Source organism: Pristiophorus japonicus, chromosome 1 (genome assembly GCF_044704955.1).
Source record: "Pristiophorus japonicus isolate sPriJap1 chromosome 1, sPriJap1.hap1, whole genome shotgun sequence".
NCBI lineage: Eukaryota > Metazoa > Chordata > Chondrichthyes > Pristiophoridae > Pristiophorus > Pristiophorus japonicus.
In genome coordinates this window covers 83804551-83826578 of record NC_091977.1, presented here as the reverse complement: position 1 = coordinate 83826578, position 22028 = coordinate 83804551, and the positions used below count along the sequence as shown (strand labels likewise).

General features: G+C 51.0%; 1 protein-coding gene across 1 annotated transcript in view; it reads right to left on the bottom strand.

Moving 5' to 3' along the window:
• Nucleotides 1-609: 609 nt before the first annotated feature.
• The window catches only part of LOC139275002 (putative nuclease HARBI1), a 44290-nt gene continuing 22871 nt past the window's right edge, over nucleotides 610-22028 (bottom strand). Inside the window, exons 3-5 of the mRNA XM_070892284.1 lie at nucleotides 10223-11286; nucleotides 3259-3394; nucleotides 610-813 (exon numbers count right to left, since the gene is read on the bottom strand). Of these exons, the coding sequence (XP_070748385.1) occupies nucleotides 610-813; nucleotides 3259-3394; nucleotides 10223-11286 (1404 nt within the window). The remainder of the gene's footprint in view (nucleotides 814-3258; nucleotides 3395-10222; nucleotides 11287-22028) is intronic.

Genomic DNA, 22028 nt, shown 5'->3' with positions numbered 1-22028 from the left:
ATTGTCTCTGTAACAAGGTATCATGAAATGTCTTTATACCAACTGTTATTTATTAACTGCTGACACTATGTTTCTGTCTGTTTTGGCAAACCTTCCCAACATGCCTTGTAACATAGCTACAGTGTTTTAAAGAAACATTTCCATTAATCCCGTGCTTCCCACATCAACCTCTCCTGTTGGTCAGGAATCCTTTCCCTGCCCAACAGCCACACCCGAATGTTCTATCTATGGTTTCACATCCAGGGATCCTCTGGAGAGCCACAAGTGTAGCATCCCGACTATTGAACTTCTTACGTCGTCACCAGTGTCCTAATGACCTGGGTATGCCTGGGTTTAAGCTACGACTACATATTTTCTATCTCTGGCTGCCTAATGCCCCACCCGTCTTGGATTGCTCTAAATACTTTGATACAGGCCTGGTTTGAGAGATGTGCTTTCCCCTTCTTCCCTTACTCGAGTTATTGCTTTAGCTAACCTTTTGGCTTTCCTTCCCCGGGCCCATCCACAGATGTCATGAAGGAAATGTACAAAAATCGTCAGTTGTATCACCACTAACACATGCGATATTGTGGGGATCCACAGATGAATCAGAATGTTCAGTCCCCAGACCTATAAATCATCCCACCAAGTAGTGACCTTAATTTCCTCTATTTCCTTTTTGATGTCCTTCTTCTGTTGTTGGAGCGTGTAGTACATCTTCTGGGAATCGGTGATCTTTTTCTGTAGCTCCACCATGTGTTCCGGCAGTGGGGGCACTTTGTACCCAAATTTGTTGATGTAGTTTGGTAGTTCCTTCTTGATGCCTTCGGATACCTGGATATCAATCAGTTCTTCTTATCCAATCCTCATCGGTATCTCTGGGGTGAAACAGAACACCAGGCTGGGGATCACACAGATCTGATTTGCGTACTCAAAAGTTTTCTGATTCGTGGTTATACAGTACTCTCCTTTGTCGACATAAGCAGCCCGCATTGGTGTTAAACGGGCTCCAATAGCCTCCATAATACATTTTATCCTTTGCTTTAATACATTAACTCCACAGGCCGCAATTGGGTCTAAACTCATTTTATGAGGGCAAATTGTTATTCCCTGACGGGTGGCATAACCTTCTAACTTAGTTCCCACTAAACTATCTTCATATGTTACTGCATAGGGTAATGTCTAATGTAGTGTATGTATTTTCCTTAATGATTCTGATGTTTTGGACTCGATATACATCTCGAGGCTCTGTTCCCAGTACAATCACTGGAATTGCAAGTATCAGTCCCAGCAGACTGCCACTGTTCACTTTACATTCAATTTGGGTGGGGTAGACCTGTACCATTCCCCTGAGTTGGCATCCTGGGATAGTCTCTCCTTGACAGGATAGATTAGCCAATTGCTCGTTGCTAATCCATAAGGATACTGCACCTTCCTTTATCTGGGCTAATTTTCCCTGGTCTGTTCCACCACCCAATTTCCAAATGTGCGACAGACATCATTCCTTGCAGCATTCTTGGAGGCTTTATGGTGCTCCTTAATAATTTTATTCATGGTTTGGGCATGCGCCTTGAGGACAGTAGCCACATCCTGAAGCCGACTGGTAAGGACCTGATCCTCAGTCAATTAGGAGTCCTGGTTCTGATTCTGCTCCCTTTGAATTTCTTTAATTCTGGGGCCCAGCTCTTTAATTTTACTGTCCAGGGATGCTGAATCAATCGTACTAACAATTGAGGTTCCAGTGTAAAATATGGCCGCCACATCATTAAGCCTATCTCTCCTGTGTCGCCTTTTGTGGCATTGGCCCGAGGCACGCTGTTCCCTTTAAACCCTTGTTCCAGCACTTGCCTGGTTTGTTTTAGATACAGTTTCTGGGTTTTATTTGAGCACCACTGGGGAAGACCTATGTCTGTCAAGTCTAGGACCATGGGTACCAACTCATGGTGTTCATTATCATACATTACATTTCCTGTCGGGACCAAAACCAACCCATTCTTTGGTCCCGGTGTTTGCTTTGGACATCTACCCTGGAATCCCAGGAGGAAGATCCCAGTGCTTCCAGGATGATATTCAGTCGCCGTATCCTTTATCTGCAACAAAATAATTAAAGCATCGGCTGGTTGTCCTCCTGTTGGCTGAAACAGATTTTGATTCAATTTCAAACAGTTTTACCTGTGACCAGTGTTACTAACGTCCCCCTCCTCTCATGCCTGAGCATACACCCATATCGGTAATCATGAGAACCTGAAATGGACCCTTCCAATGGTGTATCCTTGACTCCACAAATCTCCTCTTCTTCTACTACTGACTCATACTTATGCTCTGTCCCTTGGGTCAGAACTCCAGTTGCAGGGTTCACCCCATGGTCTCAAATAATTTGAACGGATTTATCTTTGGGAATAAGCATTGCTTCCCAGGCTGCCCGTTGGCTATCAGAAACGGCCCTCAACTTCCCTGTGTTCAATAAAAACATAGAAACATAGAAATTTACAGAGCAGAAGGAGGCCATTCCGGCTCATCGTGTCCGCGCCCTTGGTCAGCAGCCCTGTAGGTTATATATAAACCTATGAACAATGACGGAAAGGCAAAGAGCACCCAGCCCAACCAATCCACCTCACCACAACTGCGACACCCCTTATACTGAAACATTCTACACTCCACCCCAACTGGAGCCATGTGATTTCCTCGGAGAGGCAAAATCCAAATAAAAACCCAGGCCAATTTAGGGAGAAAAAAATCTGGGAAAATTCCTCTCCGACCCAGTAAAGTATGCTGGGTGTGTAATATAGTCTGTCCTACCATCACGACTGGCTCACTGACATGAACTGCCCAAGTGGCACAATCTAAGGCTGTGACGCATTGGGGCAATCCGGCCACTACTGGTGATTGGCAGGTGGAGTAATAGGCAACTGGTCATTTCCTATCTCCATGTTCTTGTACCAATATAGCATTGTAAAAATCTCCTTCATTATCACAGTAAAGGTGGAACGGTTTACTCATATTGGGCAACCCCAAAGCTGGGGCACAGGTCAGGGCTTGCTTAACTTGCATATATCAATTCCTGTTCCGGTCCCCAGGTGACTGATTGTAATAGGGGCTTCCATCCTTTAATGAGATCCTGAATGGGGGCTACTGAGGACGTGAACTCTGGGATAAATTTCCGGCAATAATTAAAAAGTCCTAAAACTTGCCTGACTCCCCTTACATTGGCTCAGAAATCCCGGTCAGAGGCTTCCCACGGGCGTTCGGGTGAAAAGAAGAAATAAAATGCGCACTTACCATTTTCTCCTGCGCCCTCCTGCGATTCCGTTTCTGTGTGGAAGATTCCTGGGCAGCGTATGACGTCACACCGCCCTGGAATGCTGTGCGCGCGATGCCTGTGGCTTCGTTCAGAGACTGTCCCCGCCCACAAGAGCTGTGAAAGGAGTTAATTTAAATAGGCCACGCCCCCACTTTTTTTAAAGAGTTCAGTTCTGCAGGAGCATTAGAAATCACTGCAAAGGCTTTCAAGGTAAGATCTGCCAAATAATTTAAATCCTTAAGAACATTTTAAAGATTGTCCAATTCATTTTAAACATTTGAATAGTTTTAAACACTTTAAAAGAGAATTAAAGCAATTTAAAGACTTTTAAAAACGTTTACATAATTTGTAATAATTATCATTAAACAGATGAGTAAAATGGATGTATCTAACGTTCTCTGGTGGTGATCTGACAACACTTGTCAACGAAGTTGAGGCGAAACGCCTCAGGCTCATTGGGACCACGAAGTCGAAACCACCGCGGAAAGAACAAATGGCAGCATGGATAGTATCTGTAAAGCATGCACTCCCATGTTCCGCCACCAGGGAGCGCATCCCCTGAAGTCCCAAGGGATCCCAGCATCTGTTGGGAGCACTGTATATAAGCCGGCCCCTAAGGCCTGTTACTCACTCTGGAGTGTCTTAATAAAGACTGAGGTCACTGTTACTTTAACCTCCCTGTGTGCAGCCTCATCTGTGTTAGGAACACAATAACTGGTGATGAGTGCACGAATCTAACGCAAAGATGCAGCAAACTGTGGGCATCCTGGAGGGTGAGGACTGGGAAGCCTATGTCGAATGACTAGATCAGTAATTTGTAGCCAACAAGCTGGACGGAGAAGAAAGTGCTGCAAAAAGGAGAGCGGTCCTCCTCTCGGTCTGCAGGGCACCGACCAACAGCCTCATAAAGAATCTTCTGGCTCCGGTGAAACCCACAGATAAGTCATATGAGGAGCTGTGTACACTGGTTCTGGAGCATCTTAACCCGAGGGAGAGTGTGCTGATGGTGAGGTATCGGTTCTACACGTGTCAGCGATCTGAAGATCAGGAAGTGGCGAGCTACGTCGCCGAGCTAAGGCGACTTGTAGGACAATGTGAGTTTGATGGCTACCTGGAGCAGATGCTCAGAAACTTTTTTGTACTGGGCATTGGCCACGAGACCATCCTACGAAAAAGTTTGACGATAGAGACACCGACCCTCAGTAAGGCGATTGCAATAGCACAGGCGTTTATGTCCACCAGTGATAACACCAAACAAATCTCTCAGTACACAAGTGCTAGCGATGTTCATAAATTAACTGGAATTGTGTTTGCGAGCAGAAATGTACAGGGCAGAAACCACAAGTCTGCAACTGCCAGCAGGCCTCAGGTGACCCAGATGACTCAGAGTCCCCAACAAAGGATGAATGCAAGGCAATTCACACCTTGTTGGTGTTGTGGAGGTTTCCATTCAGCCTATTCATGCCGCTTCAAAGGGTATGTTTGCAAGAGCTGTAGAACAATGGGGTACCTCCAACAAGCTTGCAGATGAGCTGCAAGCTCTGCAAAACCTGCTAATCACCACGTGGCAGAGGAAGATTGGTTCATGGTGGATCAAAGCAATTTGGAGTCTCAGAGAGAGGAGGCAGATGCTGAAGTACACGGGTTGCACACATTTTTGGCGAAATGTCTACCTATAATGCTAAATATAAAATTGAATGGCTTACCTGTAGCTATGGAACTGGACACTGGCGCTAGCCAATCCATCATGAGTAAAAAGATGTTTGAGAGACTGTGCTGCAACAAGGCACTCAGACCAGCCCTGAGCCCCATCCACACGAAACTGAGAATGTACACCAAAGAGCTCATCACTGTCCTGGGCAGCGCCATGGTCAAGGTCACCTACGAGGGCACGGTGCATGAACTGCCACTCTGGATTGTCCCAGGTGATGGCCCCACACTGCTTGGAAGGAGTTGGCTGGGCAAAATCCGCTGGAACTGGGATGACATCCGAGCGCTATCACATGTCAATGAGGCCTCATATACCCAGGTTCTTAAAAAATGTCCTTCCCTTTTTGAGCCAGGCATTGGAAACTTTTCCAGGGTGAAGGTGCGGGTCCACTTGGTCCCAGAGGCATGACCCATTCAGCACAAGGTGCGAGCGGTACCTCACATGATGAGGGAGAGAGTGGAAATCGAGCTGGACAGACTGCAATGCGAGAGCATCATCTCCCCATTGGAATTCAGCGAGTGGGCCAGCCCGATTGTTCCAGTACTCAAAAGTGATGGCACGGTCAGGATTTGCGGTGATTATAAAGTAACTATTAATCGTTTCTCGCTACAGGACCAATACCCGCTACCGAAAGCAGACAACCTTTTTGCCACGCCGGCAGGAGGCAAGAAGTTCACCAAGCTCGACCTGACTTCGGCCTACATGACATAGGAGCTGGAGCAGTCTTCGAAGGGCCTCACCTGCATCAACACGCACAAGGGACTGTTCATCTACAACAGATGCCCGTTTGGAATTCGGTCAGCTGCAGCAATCTTCCAGAGAAACATGGAGAGCCTACTCAAGTCGGTACCACGCACGGTGGTTTTTCAGGACGACATATTGGTCATGGGTCGGGACATTATCGAGCACCTACAAAACCTGGAGGAGATCCTCCAGCGACAGGATCACGTAGGGTTGTGGCTGAAGAGGTCGAAATGTGTCTTCATGGCAACAGAAGTGGAGTTTTTGGGAAGAAAGATCGCGGCGGACGGCATTCGGCCCACAGACGCCAAGACAGAGGCTATCAGGAATGCGCCCAGGCCACAGAACGTCACGGAGCTGCGGTCGTTCCTGGGACTCCCCAACTATTTTGGTAACTTCCTATCGGGGTTAAGCACCCTCTTATGTTATTGCGTAAGGGTGAGAACTGGGTATGGGGAAAACAACCAAGTAATTGCTTTTGAGAAAGCCAGAAACATTTTATGCTCCCACAAGCTGCTTGTATTGTATAACCCGTGTAAAAGACTTGTGCTAGCATGTGACGTGTCGTCATATGGAGTCGGGTGTGTATTACAACAAGTTAACGTTGCGGGGAAGTTGCAACCTTTCGTCTATGCCTCCAGGAGCTTGTCTAAGGCCGAGAGGGCCGACAGCATGATTGAGAAAGAGGCATTAGCGTGTGTGTTCAGGATAAAGAAAATGCATCAGTACCTGTTTGGCCTCAAATTTGAGCTGGAAACCGATCACAACCCCTCATAACCCTGTTCGCTGAAAACAAGGGGATAAATACTAATGCCTCAGCCCGCATACAAAGGTGGGCACTCGCGCTATTAGCGTATAACGATACCATCCGCCACAGGCCAGGCATCGAGAACTGTGCGGATGCTCTCAGTCGGCTACCATTGCCCACCACGGGGGTGGAAATGGCACAGCCTGCAAGCTTGTTGATGGTGGCACAGCCTGCAGACTTGTTGATGGTCATGGAAGCATTTGAAAATGATAATTCACCTGTCACAGCCCGCCAGATTAGGACTGGGACCAGCCAAGATCCTCTGCTGTCCCTAGTAAAAAACTGTGTACTGCATGGGAGCTGGGCCAGCATCCCTGTTGAAATGCAAGAGCTAATCAAGCCATTCCAGCGGCAAAAGGACGAGCTGTCCATTCAGGCATACTGTCTGTTGTGGGGTAACCACGTAGTGCTACCCAAAAATGGCAGGGAGACATTAATCTCGGATCTCCACAGCACACACCCGGGTACAGTAATGATGAAAGCGATAGCCAGATCCCACATGTGGTGATGCGATATCGTCTGTGACTTAGAAGTCCTGTGTACGGCAATGCAGTGTGTGTGCTCAGTTGAGCAACGCTAAGTTTGTGGTCCTGGCCCTCCAGACCATGGTCAAGGATCCATGTTGACTATGCGGGCCCGTTTCTTGGTAAAATGTTCTTGGTGGTGGTGGATACTTTTTCAAAATGGATTGAATGTGAAATAATGTCGGGAAGCACCGCCACCGCCACCATTGAAAGCCTGAGGGCCATGTTTGCTACCCACAGCCTGCCTGACATACTGGTCAGTGACAACGGGCCATGTTTCACCAGTGCCGAATTTAAAGAATTCATGACACGCAATGGGATCAAACATGTCACCTCGGCCCCGTTTAAACCAGCCTCCAATGGACAGGCAGAGTGGGCAGTACAAATCATCAAACAGAGCCTCAAACAAGTCACAGAAGGCTCACTCCAAACCCACCTGTCCCGAGTTCTGCTCAGCTACCGCACAAGAGCCCACTCGCTCACAGGGGTGCCCCCGGTTGAGGTACTCATGAAAAGGACACTTAAAACCAGACTCTCGCTGGTTCACACCAACCTGCATGATCAGGTAGAGAGCAGGCGGCAGCAACAAAATGTAAACGATGGTCGTGACACTGTGTTACGGGAAATTGATCTGAATGACTCTGTATGTGCTAAACTATGGACATGGTCCCAAGTGGACTGCGGGCGCGGTGATAGCTAAAGAAGGGAATAGGGTGTTTGTAGTCAAACTAGACAATGGACAAATTTGCAGAAAGCACCTGGACCAAACGAGGCTGCGATTCACAGACTGCCCTGAACAACCCACAGCAGACACCACCTTTTTCAAGCCCACAACACACACCCAAAGGATCAATGACACCACCCTGGACCAGGAAATCGAATCCATCATGCCCAACAGCCCAGCAAGTCCAGGCTCACCCAGCAGCCCTGCAGGGCCAACAACACGTCAGCCCAGCGAGGGCACAGCCAACACACCAGAACAGACATTTGTACCGAGGCGGTCCACCAGGGAAAGAAAGGCTCCGGACTGCCTCACCTTGTAAATAGTTTTCACTTTGACTTTGGGGAGGGAGTGATGTTGTGTATCTGTGCAGCATGCACTCCCATGTTCCACCACCAGGGAGCGCATCCTCTGACCTCCCAAGGGATCCCAGCATCCCTTGGGAGCACTGTATATAAGCTGGCCCCTAAGGCCTGTTCCTCACTCTGGAGTGTCTTAATAAAGACTGAGGTCACTGTTACTTTAACCTCCCTGTGTGCAGTCTCATCTGTGTCAGGAACACAATAGATAGAAGTTGCGATGGTTGTTCGCGCCAACTCCACCGTTCCACAGACAACGCCGCAAGAAATTAAATGATTTGATGTGATCTGCTAAAGTTTCTATAGTTATATGAACTTTCAAATGTTTTTCACCTATTTAAATGTCCATTGTTAACTGACTTAATCATTTTGTTAGCGAGCTATTTGTGAAGTTTGATGGCTGTGGTTCAATGAAATAACTTATTTACATTTATTTTTGAACTGCTTCTAAGTTGTAAAAAGTCAACATTTGTGTGTCTCCAAGAGAGACAGGTGCTTGTTTGTGCTAAAAACCTCAAATTTTAATTTTCCTTTCTGTTTTCAATTTAGAATAAAGTGGTACATAATGTGAGGGAGCATGCAATGATAGGCGGGGACATTGCCACTCTAAGGCAGTTATCGAATCTGGAGGAAAGGGTCACAGAATTGTTTGCACTCGAATGTGGCAGTTCTGTGTCTGTTGCCCAAGCAGACTATGGAACGCCGAAAAGTGAATGGCTCTGTCCAGCTGCTTGTTTAAAACTGTTAGTTGTGGGAATAATCAGCTTGTGTGATGTGGCAGATCGCGTGTCATCTTTTTAAATGTTTGCTGATTACTTCCACAGGTGGACAGCTGCCCTCAGGCACAGGCAGCGAACAGTTTGAAGCGACTGATGCTGCAGAGGTTGTGCGAGGGATTTCAGATCCAGTGCCAGCAGCAAGTGTGGCACCACAGGAGGCACGGGTGGAGTTAGAGCTAGCGGAAGGGGTATTGGTGAGTAGCGACCCTGTGTCTCAGCACACCATCTCTGCATCCCCTGATCCCTCTGTCTCTGTGAGAGGCACAGATGACTGTGGTTGCAGAGCCACACAGCAACCTGATACTGCACAGCAAGGGGGTGGGGCGGGAGAGGGCGGGGAGAAGTAGAAAATGTAAGAATTCAGATAGAAGATGAGGAGGTAATAATAGCAAATTTGAGGGAATAGATGCATGGTCATCATACTAATTTAATAGACTCTATTCCCTCCATCATTTGGGCAGTTAATGGTGTTGGCAGCCAGAATAAAGAGGCTCTCGTTCCACTGTTGCAGTTGTCACAGATTCACGAAACTCAAAGTGAACTATTGAATGAGATTCGCAATAATCGCGACAAGGACAGTCAACTGTTGCAGTTGATTGCTACTGCGCTAACTGACATTATTAAAATTATAACTAAAGTATCCACAACTCTGATCCCATTTTGGCTAATGTGGATAACACCTTCCCTGATCTGCGTGAAGAGACAGTGCAGGGCCACAAGAGAGGCAACACACTAGTGATGTTAGATAGGAATGTTGTCCTTCAGCAGCAGCAACAGGAAGAGAAAATCGGTGATGAGCCAACTACTGAAGGGCAACAGTTGGGTATTTCAACTGGCAAGAGAGTTGTCCCGTTACGGGAAAAGGCAATGGCAAAGGCAACGGGAAGCAGAAAGCGCAGGAGACAGTTGGGTGCATGTTGGTGTTGTGTTAGTATTTCACTATTTTACAATGTTGATGTGTTATTTTGTATTTCACTATTTTATTTAATATTTATATACTGTAGTCACTTGAAATTTTGATTCAACTTTTTTATTAACAACCAACCAAACGTTACAACTGTTTGAAAAGTAGCAAATAAGTTTACATCTTATTGCTGAGTCTTTATTACAGTAAGAAACCACAGAAATCACTTTAAACTGTTTATGTTTTTATCAAAGACTTTTGAAAATGTTTGAAAAGTAGCAAAACATTATTCAACAAAGTTGAAAAAATTTGCGACAATAAAAGTTTAATTTTTCACTCGTCTTTTCTATGCCTTGCTAGGGCAGGGAGAAGGGAGGAGGCGACAGTATCATCACCTCGTAAACATGTAGGCGACTAGCTGCTCCCTGACAGCTCTGCTTTCTGCACCAGCTTGCTCCTTCCCTTCACGCTTCGCCACTTCAGCAGGGAGTTCATCTAAAGGGTTAAGAGTTAGTCCTTCTTTCAGGGCAAAGTTGTGAAAAGCGCAACAGGCCACCACAAACCTTGTCATTTTTACAGGACTTAACTGCAATGTCCCACCTGATCTGTCCAGGCACCGGAAATGTGATTTTAAAACCCCAATTGTCCTCTTGACAACTTGACATGTCCCCACATGTGCTTGGTTGTATCTCTCCTGTGCTTCATTATTGGTCCTGCGATATGGTATCAGCCACGTTTTTAGCGGGTAGCCCTTGTCGCCCAATATCCATGCGGATCCTGGAGGCAATTTGTTGAGAGCGCCATATAAATTGGAGTGCTGGAGGACAAAGGAGTCATGACTACTTCCACAGTGACCTGCATTCACGCTTAGGATACGGAGTTGCGCATCACAGGCGATCATTATATTTAATGAATGATACCCCTTCCTGTTGATGAATCTCACAACATTACCAACCAATGCCTTCAATGCAACATGGGTTCCATCGACGGCCGCAATCACTTTTGGGAAGCCAGCAATTCTATAAAAAGCAAGGGCACTCGTCCTTTGCTGTGGAGCGGACAAGTCAAAATGTATGAGCTCATTGCCCCGATGTAATATGGCATCCGTTATCTGGTGAATGCAGGACCTCGCAGCAAACTGGCTTATGTTTGAAACGTCACCGGTGCCTGCCTGAAATGACCCTGATGCAAAGAAGTTCAGTGCGGTGGTTACCTTCATGGACACAGACAATGCAATGCGGGTCGTTGAGCGTGTTTGAAGGTCGTCCTTCAACATGTCACACAATCGTCCGATTGTCTCTTTGCTGAAGTGCAACCTGCTCACACATAACTCCTCCAACATCATTTCAAAAGATAGCCTCTCCCTGTCCAGTCTCTCTGGTGAGTAGTAATTCCTTCTGATGAGGCGGCGCTCATGGTTCACCAGTCTTCTTAGTTGTCCCCTGTGGCGTATGTTTCTCTGCGCCAGAATGTCACAGATATTTATGATAATATCATAAGCAGGCAAGTTTCTCCCTCACAGGCTTCATTTGTAGATAGATGCTGCACACATAGGAGGAAAGAGGGAAAGACTTGTAGAACTCATTTTTAAAGTCAGTAGGTACAAATTCACATTGGGCGGTGCAGAGAAACGATCGGTATCTGATTGTCACTCATCATTAATTTTTAAGACTCTTTATAACATTCATATATAATGGGCTAATTATTTTAAACAGCAGTAAATATGAGAAAAATCAGTTTAAAAGAGTCATTTTCAGGTTGAAAACATAAAAATTCTGCAATACCTCTCATTCTTACAAACTATAGAGAATGGAACCATGGAGTCCTCTAATGAAACCTACTTGAAATTATTGCAGTTACTGTTCTTTTTAAAAAGCCCTTAATTTTAACAGAGAACTTTCTAATGTTAGTTCACCACTGTCAACCCAAATAATCCTTCCATTTCCAGGAAAAAGTTTTAACCCATATTTAATCCATGTTTTACTTCTCTCAGAAAACAGCTGAATTAGTTTTCTTAAATTTTCTAGCTGTTTGTGTAAATTCAAGCGATAGCCCATTCCTCCATCTAATTAAAGAACTTTCATTTAATTTTACAATTGTGTGGAGAGGAATGTTTTTTGAAAACATGGAAATTAGACATGCCTTTTGCTAAAAGGCTTAAATCAGGCTTTAAAAATTAAAAATAAAACTTCCCGTTGTAAATGTCCCTTGCCTCGTTTTGCTTCTTCCTGCTGCAGCTCTACACACAGAATGCAGGCTGTATGCCTGCTTTCATCTGTCATAGAACTCTTGTGCCTAGATTCTGGGCAGTACTGCCGAATCTTGCGCGAGAATTCATAGTTCTCCAGCGCACTCGGAGGATCTGTCAATCTCTTTGCTGACAAATCGGAAAAGCCGGTTTTCAGCACATGGGTATTGTGCGCTGAAAACTGGCTTTTGCGATGCCTTCCCGGGTCTGTACACTCTCTGTACGGACCCGGAAGGCCGGAATTTCAGGGCCATTAATTGGACTGGGCACTTCTTTGATTGCTGTCCGTTGATCATCGGACATAGCCCAATGCCCCTGTTGGATGGTATGTCCAGGTACTGCACAGAAGTCTGACCTATCTGTTCCATTTTTGGGGCTTACTCGCTTGCAGACCTAATTTATGTTTCTTGTTCATCGTGGTATTTGGCCAGATAACCTTCCGCTGCCTTGGGTCTATACGGACGCCCTCCTCTTCTAATATATCCGTCCCTAAAATAGTTCCTTCATTATTGGGGCACTTGATTTTGATCTCCCTTTTAGTACTGCGACGTATTTGACGCCTACCCTTTTTACTTTATTTAATTTTTCGTTTAGTTCTTTGTTTTCTTTTTCTAATTGTTTTACTCTTATTTCTTTTTCCTTGTTTTCTTTTGTCATTCTTTTTTGACATTCTTCCCCATCTCTACACATTCTTGAATGTGCGTGGCAGAGTATTATAATTGCTTTATCTTTCTTATGCTTACTTTCCTTATTCCACCATTCCTACTGGCAATCTGGACTTCCCTCTGGATACTATCCTGCTTTCTCCATCTTTCCCTTAATCTTATCATGCTTTCTCAACAGATATTCTGTTATCCGACCCTGAAGGGCCCCTGATGTATCAGTCATTTTGGTAACCGACCCCAGTACCGATTACTTGCTCTATGTCTAAATTTGTTGTCGACACTTTTAAGTCTGGTCACGTTATTTCCTTCACTTAGGTTTCTGTGACTCTCGTAACCCTTTAGCGAAGCGCTGCCTTCTCAAAACATGGTCACCGTGACTCCATATTGTTCACGAATCCCTGTTAGCCCAGCAAAACCACTGAGGAGGTCGACAGATCTAACTATGGGTAGTATATTAATTTTACTTACTCTCTTTTCTGTCGGTGTCCCAGGGTTTCGATCTCTGGACCTTCAGCGGGTCCTACCGACTACACCAATTGTTGAGGAAAAAACACCACTCGAAGTCACTTATAGTCCACAATACGAGTTTAATACAAGCATGCAGGAGAGAGCGTTCGGCATCCCAAAGTCAAGTCACAAAGTCTCTCAACTTTACCATAGTTGTGGCAGTGTATTTATACATAATCAAGCGGAAGCGAAACTCGACAGTTGACAAGCTAAGAGCTCACACGATCAACAACAGAGCAACTGTCAATTATTAATCATGTAAGTTCTCAGCAGAGGTATTCTGTTATCTCAACTGTCTTATGTTTGCCCATTGCCTCTGTAACAAGGGTTCATATTTGCCCATTGCCTCTGTAACAAGATATCATGAAACGTCTTGATACCAACTGTTGCTTATTAACTGTTGACACTATGCTTCTGTCTGTTTTGGCAAAGCTTCCCATCATGCCTTGTAACATAGCTACTGTGTTTTAAAACCACATTCCCATTAACCCTGTGCTTGCCACATGACAGAGCTATTGAACAGACAGCTGTATTAAATGCACACAATCGGTATAAGTGCTTTGATGGCCATCTGTGTGTGCCACAAGAGCAGAAGGGCACTTTGGTAACTATTCCTAATGTCATTTTTGCAGGAAAAACTGTCACACAATCAGCGCGAACAGCGACGGACAGGCGGTGGTCTACCCAATACACATCCATTGACAGACTTGGAGGAACATGTGGCAGATTAATTGGTGCCCACGGGAGATCAACTACCCCAGGTGCTGACCCCATGCTCGGAACTGAGGGTAAGTCCTGCAAAAACCCTGGGCTGGGCTGGGGTCATGTCATGTAGTGTCTGTGGACTCGAGCTTGGTTAATGTGTTGCAGTGTCTCTCGACATTATATAATGCAGTGGTGGTGGTCCTTCAAATAAGCCGCCGCTATGTGACCTTACTCATGTCACCTTGCCCCCTCCCCTGCTGCTAACCACTCATCTATTGTTTTCTATTTTACAGATGAGGATTCTAGGGTGCCACATCATCTGATGCAAGCCTCCACCCCAGCCCATCGTGTGTGGGTCAAAGACAAAGATGAAGGGTGCGCTGAGGACCCTCCACTGGAGGAACAACATCCTCAAGCTGTTGCGGGGGGTGGTTGTTAGTGGGGGTGGAGGGGTGGAGGTGCTGGGGGCAGAGCGGGTGCTGGGGGTACTTGGGGTGGAAGAGGTGCTAGGGGTGGAAGGGGTGGAGGTCGTGCTGGGGGTGGAGGGGGTGTTGGGGTGGAGGGGGTGGAGTGGGTGGAGGGAGTGGAGGGGATTTTGGGGTGGAGGGGGTGTTGGGGTGGAGGGGGTGATGGGGGTGGAGGGGGTTGAGTAGGTGGAGGGGGTGGAGTGGGTGGAGGGGGTGCTGGGGGTGGAGGAGATGGAGGGTGTGCTGGGGGTGGAGGGGGTGGAGGGGCTGCTGGGGGTGGAGGGAGTGGAGTAGGTGGAGGGGGTGAAATGGGTGGAGGGGGTGCTGGGGGTGGAGGAGATGGAGGGGGTGGAGTGCGTGGAGGAGGTGCTGGGGTGGAGTGGGTGGAGGGGGTGCTGGGGGTGGAGGGGGTGCTGGGGGTGGAGGGGGTGGAGGGGGTGCAGGGGGTGGAGTGGGTGCTGGGGGTGGAGGGGGTGCTGGGGGTGGAGAGGGTGGAGCGGGTGGAGGGGGTGCTGGGGTGGAGGGGTTGCAGGGGGTAGAGCGGGTGGAGCGGGTGGAGGGGGTGGAGGGGGTGCTGGGGGTGGAGGGGGTGCAGGGGGTGGAGGGGGTGGAGCGGGTGGAGGGTGTGGAGGGGGTGCAGGGGGTGGAGGAGGTGCAGGGGGTGGAGGAGATGGAGGGGGTGGAATGGGTGGAGGGGGTGCTGGGGTGGAGTGGGTGGAGGGGATGCTGGGGGTGGAGGGGGTGCTGGGGGTGGAGGGGGTGGAGGGGGTGCTGGGGGTGGAGGGGGTGGAGCGGGTGGAGGGGGTGCTGGGGTGGAGGGGGTGCAGGGGGTGGAGGGGGTGGAGGGGGTGGAGGGGGTGCTGGGGGTGGAGGGGGTGGAGCGGGTGGAGCGGGTGGTGGGGGTGCAGGGGGTGGAGGGAGTGGAGGGGGTGGAGGGGGTTCTGGGGGTGGAGGGGGTGCTGGGGGTGGAGGGGGTGGAGGGGGTGCTGGGGGTGGAGGGGGTGGAGCGGGTGAAGGGGGTGCTGGGGTGGAGGGGGTGCAGGGGGTGGAGGGGGTGCTGGGGGTGGAGGGGGTGGAGGGGGTGCAGGGGGTGGAGGGGGTGGAGGGGGTGCTGGGGTGGAGGGGGTGGAGGGGGTGCAGGGGGTGGAGGGGATGGAGCGGGTGGAGCGGGTGGAGGGGATGCTGGGGGTGGAGCGGGTGGAGGGGGTGGAGCGGGTGGTGGGGGTGCAGGGGGTGGAGGGGGTGGAGCGGGTGGAGGTGATGGAGGGGGTGCTGGGGGTGGAGGGGGTGTTGGGGGTGGAGTGGATGGAGGGGGTGGAGGGGTGCTGGGGGTGGAGCGGGTGGAGGGGGTGCTGGGGGTGGAGGGGGTGCAGGGGGTGGAGGGGGTGCAGGGGGTGGAGCGGGTGGAGGGGGTGCTGGTGTGGAGGGGGTGCAGGGGGTGGAGGGGGTGGAGCGGGTGGAGGGGGTGGAGCGGGTGGAGGGGGTGGAGGGGGTGGAGGGGGTGCAGGGGGTGGAGGGGGTGGAGCGGGTGGAGCGGGTGGAGGAGGTGGAGGGGGTGGAGCGGGTGGAGGGGGTGGAGCGGGTGGTGGGGGTGCAGGGGGTGGAGGGGGTGGAGCGGGTGGAGGGGGTGGAGGGGGTGGAGGGGGTGCTGGGGGTGGAGGGGGTGCTGGGGGTGGAGAGGGTGGAGGGGGTGGAGGGGGTGCATATGGTGGAGGGGGTGGAGCGTGTGGAGGGGGTGGAGGGGGTGTTGGGGGTGGAGGGGGTGCAGGGGGTGGAGCAGGTGGAGGGGGTGCTGGGGGTGGAGGGGGTGGAGGGGGTGCTGGGGGTGGAGCGGGTGGAGCGGGTGGAGGGGGTGGAGGGGGTGGGGCGGGTGGAGGGGGTAGAGGGGGTGGAGCGGGTGGTGGGGGTGCAGGGGGTGGAGGGGGTGGAGCGGGTGGAGGGGGTGGAAGGGGTGCTGGGGGTGGAGGGGGTGCTGGGGGTGGAGCGGGTGGAGGGGGTGCATATGGTGGAGGGGGTGGAGCGGGTGGAGGGGGTGGAGGGGGTGCTGGGGGTGGAGGGGGTGCAGGGGGTGGAGCGGGTGGAGGGGGTGCATATGGTGGAGGGGGTGGAGCGGGTGGAGGGGGTGGAGGGGGTGCTGGGGGTGGAGGGGGTGCAGGGGGTGGAGCGGGTGGAGGGGGTGCTGGGGTGGAGGGGGTGCAGGGGGTGGAGGGGGTGGAGCGGGTGGAGGGGGTGGAGCGGGTGGAGGGGGTGGAGGGGGTGGAGGGTGTGGAGCGGGTGGTGGGGGTGCAGGGGGTGGAGGGGGTGGAGCGGGTGGAGGGGGTGGAGGGGGTGCTGGGGGTGGAGGGGGTGCTGGGGGTGGAGCGGGTGGAGGGGGTGGAGGGGGTGCATATGGTGGAGGGGGTGGAGCGGGTGGAGGGGGTGGAGGGGGTGTTGGGGGTGGAGGGGGTGCAGGGGGTGGAGCAGGTGGAGGGGGTGCTGGGGGTGGAGGGGGTGGAGGGGGTGCTGGGGGTGGAGCGGGTGGAGCGGGTGGAGGGGGTGGAGGGGGTGGAGCGGGTGGAGGGGGTAGAGGGGGTAGAGGGGGTGGAGCGGGTGGTGGGGGTGCAGGGGGTGGAGGGGGTGGAGCGGGTGGAGGGGGTGGAGGGGGTGCTGGGGGTGGAGGGGGTGCTGGGGGTGGAGCGGGTGGAGGGGGTGCTGGGGGTGGAGGGGGTGGAGGGGGTGCTGGGGGTGGAGGGGGTGCTGGGGGTGGAGCAGGTGGAGCGGGTGGAGGGGGTGTTGGGGGTGGAAGGGTTGGAGGGGGTGCTGGGGGTGGAGCGGGTGGAGGGGCTGGAGGGGGTGGAGGGGGTGCTGGGGTGGAGCGGATGGAGGGGGTGGAGTGGGTGGAGGGGGTGCTTGGGGTGGCGAAGATGGAGGGGTGGAGCGGGTGGAGAGGGCGATACAGTCAGCAAGTGTTTTAGCTGCGGCCACAAGTTCCTCGGATGAAGCCACATTTATAGGCTTTGTCCCATCCGAGGCAGCGGGTCGAAGTCGTGTGCAGCAACGCACACCCAGGGTAGAACCCCGTATGCCGTCTCTGCAGAGGTTGAGTCGGCAAAGCCTTTCTGCTGAAACATGGACATGGTGGGACAGTCAAGGGAGAGAGTCGAACTCGGTCGAGAGCTACTCCAGGCATTTCCAACAACATGGCGGCTCAATCTGCGACACAATCTGCGGACATGATGCAGATTTCTGCTGCGATGCAGGAGAACACCGAGGCTGTCAATACCCTGCGGCAATTGATGGTCACGACTTTTGGCACTGCAGTCTCAGTGTCATACCATGCAGACCGACAGCACCTGTGAGTGGGGAGGCCGAGCAAGAGCCTTCTGACTTAAAAGTTGGGCCTTCCAAAACCCGACCTTCTCCAGGGGGTCCAATGGCGTCTCCATTGTCTCTCCCCAACAACAGCAGCGCTCTGCGCACCTTGCTGCACACCGTCTTGGTCCCAATGCGGGTGGGGTAGGGGCAAGAAGTGAGGGGGCGGGGGGTTAATATCAGGGGGCGAAAGCTGGCCGCAGTTCAATAGATGTTCGGTGCAGGGGTTGTTGTTGTTTTGTTGTTTTGTTCCTATTTGTTTTGGTTATTTTATAACATTTCTACAAATTGTTTCAAGCTCAAAATGTATTTAACTTTCAAAATTAAAGTTTTAGCAACCAACAAGTTTCTACAATGTAAAAATGTTTCAAAATGTAACAATGATTTATACATTTTTTTTAATTCACCTTAACCATTCTTGAGCAGTGTCTCATTTATAGAAAAGGAGGGGGAATAGTCAACATGGTGGGATAGAGTGGGCAGGTAACAGTGAAACATGCCGTTCACTGTTCAAACAGAGCTGCTGACCTAATAGTTTTGCAGTGGCGAAAGCTCCATGAGGCCTCCCCGTGGTGGTGGTGGGGGTGGTGACATGGGTTCATCGCCAGGCTCCTCATCCTCCTTGTCGTCGTCCTCCTCCTCCTCCTCCTCCTCTTCCTCCTCCTCCTCCTTCTCTCCTCTCTCCTCATGTGGTCCTGCAGTCCCCAGTGGTAATTCTGTCCCCTCATGATGACTAAGTTGTGTAGCATGCAGCACACCACAATGAACTCAGTGATTTGCTGAGGGGAGTATTGCAGGGAGCCTCCAGAGTGGTCTAGACATCAGAAGCACTGCTTGTGCACTCCAATTGCCTTTTTGATGATGTTACGGGCCCAAGTTTCAGCCTCAGTTGCTCCTGATTTTTTGGAGCAACTGGTGTAGAACGGAATATCTTAGAAATTCAAATTCTCGGCATTTAGTTTGCTCCAGTTCTAGTCAGTTAGAACAGTTTCACTTTGGAACAGAATTTTTTTTTCAAAAGCGGGTGTGTCCGGCCACTTACGCCTGTTTTCAAAGTTTCGGCAGTGAAAACTTACTCCAAACTAACTTAGAATGGAGTAAGTGAAGATTTTTGTACGTTCGAAAAAAACCTTGTCTACACTTTAGAAAATCAGGCGTAGGTTACAAATCAGGCGTAGGGAATGGGGGGGGGGGGGGTTTAAAGGGAAGTTTACAAACATTAAACACTTCACTTTTACAAATAAAGAGCCATCATCAATAATAAATGATAAAAACATCAATAAATCAACCAATAAATCAATCCAAAAAAATTAATAAGAAATAATTTTTTTAAAAAATCAATAAATAAAAAATTTTCTACTTACCGACTGCAGCACCGGGAGCCCTCCAACAGCATGCTGGGATGCCACCCCCCCCCCCCCCCCCCCACAGTGTGTCTCTATCTCTCTGTCTGTCTGTCTGTGTGTGTCTCTCTCTGTCTGTCAGTGTCTGTGTTCCTGACAGCGAGGGGAGGGAGAGGAGGGGGGTAGAGGGAGAGAGGGGGGGGCAGGGGGAGGGGAGGGAGGGAGGGATGGGGGAGAAGGGGAAGGGGGGAGAGAAGGGGAGGAGGAGAAGGGGAAGGGGGGAGGAGGAGAAGGGGAAAAGGGGGGAGGGGAGAAGGGGAAAGGGGGGGAGGGGAGAAGAGGAAAGGGGGGGAGGGGAGAAGAGGAAAGGGGGGGACGAGAAGGGGAAGAGGAGGTGGGGGGAAGGAAAGGGGGGAAGAAAGGGGGGGAAGGAGAAGGGGGAAGGAGAAGGAAGGAAAAGGAGAAGGGGGAAGGGGGGGAAGGAGAAGGGGGGAAAAGGAGAAGGAGGGGAAAGGAGAAGTGGGGGGGAAGGAGAAGGGGGAGGGGGGCTGAACGGGCCGGGCCCAGCCGGTCCCAAGACTTCGGGCAGGGCCCGTCCCCAGCACCAGATTTATAGGTAGGTGGCGTTGGGTCGGGTCCGGGGTTGGGAGCGCGGGTCGGGTCGGGGGGAGTGTGGGTCGGGGTTCGGAGGGCCGGTTGGGTCGGGGGGGCGGAGGGAGGTCGGGTTGATTCGGGAGGGGGGGTGGGGAGGGAGGGAGCGCGGGTCGGGTCGGTTCGGTTTGTGTCGGGGGCGGGGGGAGGGAGGTCAGGTTGGGTCGGGTCGGGTCCGGGTGGGGCGGGGGGGGGTGTCGCGAGTGTGGGTCGGGTCGGGGGTGGGGGTGGGAGGGAGGTCGGTTCGGGTCGGGATGGGGGGGGAGGGAGGGAGGTCAGGTCGGGGCGGTGGGGGGGGGAAGCGGAAGTCGGGTCGGTGTCGGGGTCAGTGTTGGGGTTGGGTCCGGTCCGGGGGCGGGGGGGGTGGGGGAGCGGGAGTCGAGTCGGGTCGGGAGGAAGCAGGAGCTGGGCGTGGGAGGCAGCCTTATGCACGCAGCTCCAGTGAGGCCATTCGGCCAGGGCTAGGGGCTGCGTGCTTCGGGCCCCTCCCACAGAGTTTTGGGCGCCTGGAGCTACTGCACATGCACGCCCACTGTATGTGCAGAGGTCCCGGCACTGTTTTCAGCACTGGGACCTAGCTCCGCCCCCCACAGCTCGTGCTGCGCCGCGCCCGACTCCAGAGGACCAGCAGGGAGCCAGAGAATCTGTAAGTTTTTTTTAGGCGCATTTTGTGGCGCGAAAAATGGGCGTCCAGGTCGGGGCTGCGCCGTTCTAAGTGCGGCCCGAAACTTGGGCCCTATGTGTGGCTATGTGGATGTTATTGTAGCGATACTCGGCTTCTGTTTGAGGGTTCCGGAGGGGGGTCATGAGCCAGATGGCGAGGCCGTAACCTTTGTCCCACAGCATTCAACTCTGGCCTTGTGGCTGATGTTAAAACAGGTCAGAGACAGTGGTCTCACACAAGATGAAAGCATCATGGATGCTCCCAGGAAACTGGGCATTGACTGCCATGATGCGCTGTGTATGGTCGCAGACGATCTGTATGTTCAGCGAGTGGAATCCCTTCCGGTTTCAACCTCTGGTTCATCTAAAGGTGCTCGCAGGGCGATGTGCATACAGTCAATGGCACCCTGAACCTTGTGGAAGCCAGCAATTCATGCAAAACCCACAGCCCTCTCACTTTGTGCCTCCCCCGGTCATTGGGAACGTTATAAAGTCCATTCTGCGTGCGAACAGTGCAGTAGACACCTTGCGAATGCAGTGATGTGTAACAAACTGCGAGATGCAGAAAATGTTCCCAGTTGATGCCTGAAAGGATCCAGCAGCATGAAAGGCAAGTGCCGCAGTTCACCTTCACGTCGATAGGCAGTGTAGTCCTGTTCCCACTGGTAGGCTGTAGGTCTGCCTTTCTGAACTGACATATCTGTGTGACCACCACTTTTTGAAAGCGCAGCCTTCAAACGCAATGTGCCTCAGACAGTTGCAGGTTTGAGCACTATAAACTCGTGGTGGGTAAGGCCTCCTTCCCATACATATGTGAGCTCTTTGATTTACGTTCATAATGCTCTTGAATAAGCCTTCTTCCAGCACTATGCCGCATAGAAAAAGCAGCCAGCATTATTGGCAGAGATATTAGAGGCCCCATTCTTTTAAATGCCCTCAAATGTCCTCAAATGTCCTCAAAATGTCTTCCAATGTACTCAAATAGCCCCAAATAGTCTTAAAAACGAACTACGAACTCACATAAAGCTCACTGTGTAAAACGCAGCCTTCTCTCAAAATCCTTTTAAGCACTGAACTTCTGTTCCGTTTTTTTCAAAATGGCGTCATTAGCGCTTGGTGCATCGTGGGTCCGAGCAGGTAGGACTTGAGTTTTCACGATGGTATTTTTGGTGGGCGGTAAAACTGGCAGTATCGGCAAATTTTCCACCCGCGGCAATAGCGGGGCATTGCACACCAATTTACGTCATAAAAACATTGAAAAATAAGGCGGACGGTATTTTTTTATCGCTGGCGCATAACCGCTGGCAAATTTTCCACCACCCAAAAAATTACTTTTTTCGCCCAAAAACGGCAGTAAAACAGCGATAAATGGGCACAAACCTGCCGAATTTCTAGCCCATAGAATCATACAGCAGATGGAGGCCATTCAGTCAATCGCCGTCTGCCTGAACCGCTCTGCCAGCATAATTGTTGGAAATGTGAGGCTGGAAATATCACAATCTTTATGGGCTGTACACTTGAAAGAATGCACTGCTCACAGTGCAAATGTAAAATATTTGTGCACATCAAAAAATTCTGTATGATTCTTTTTGCAACAGTAT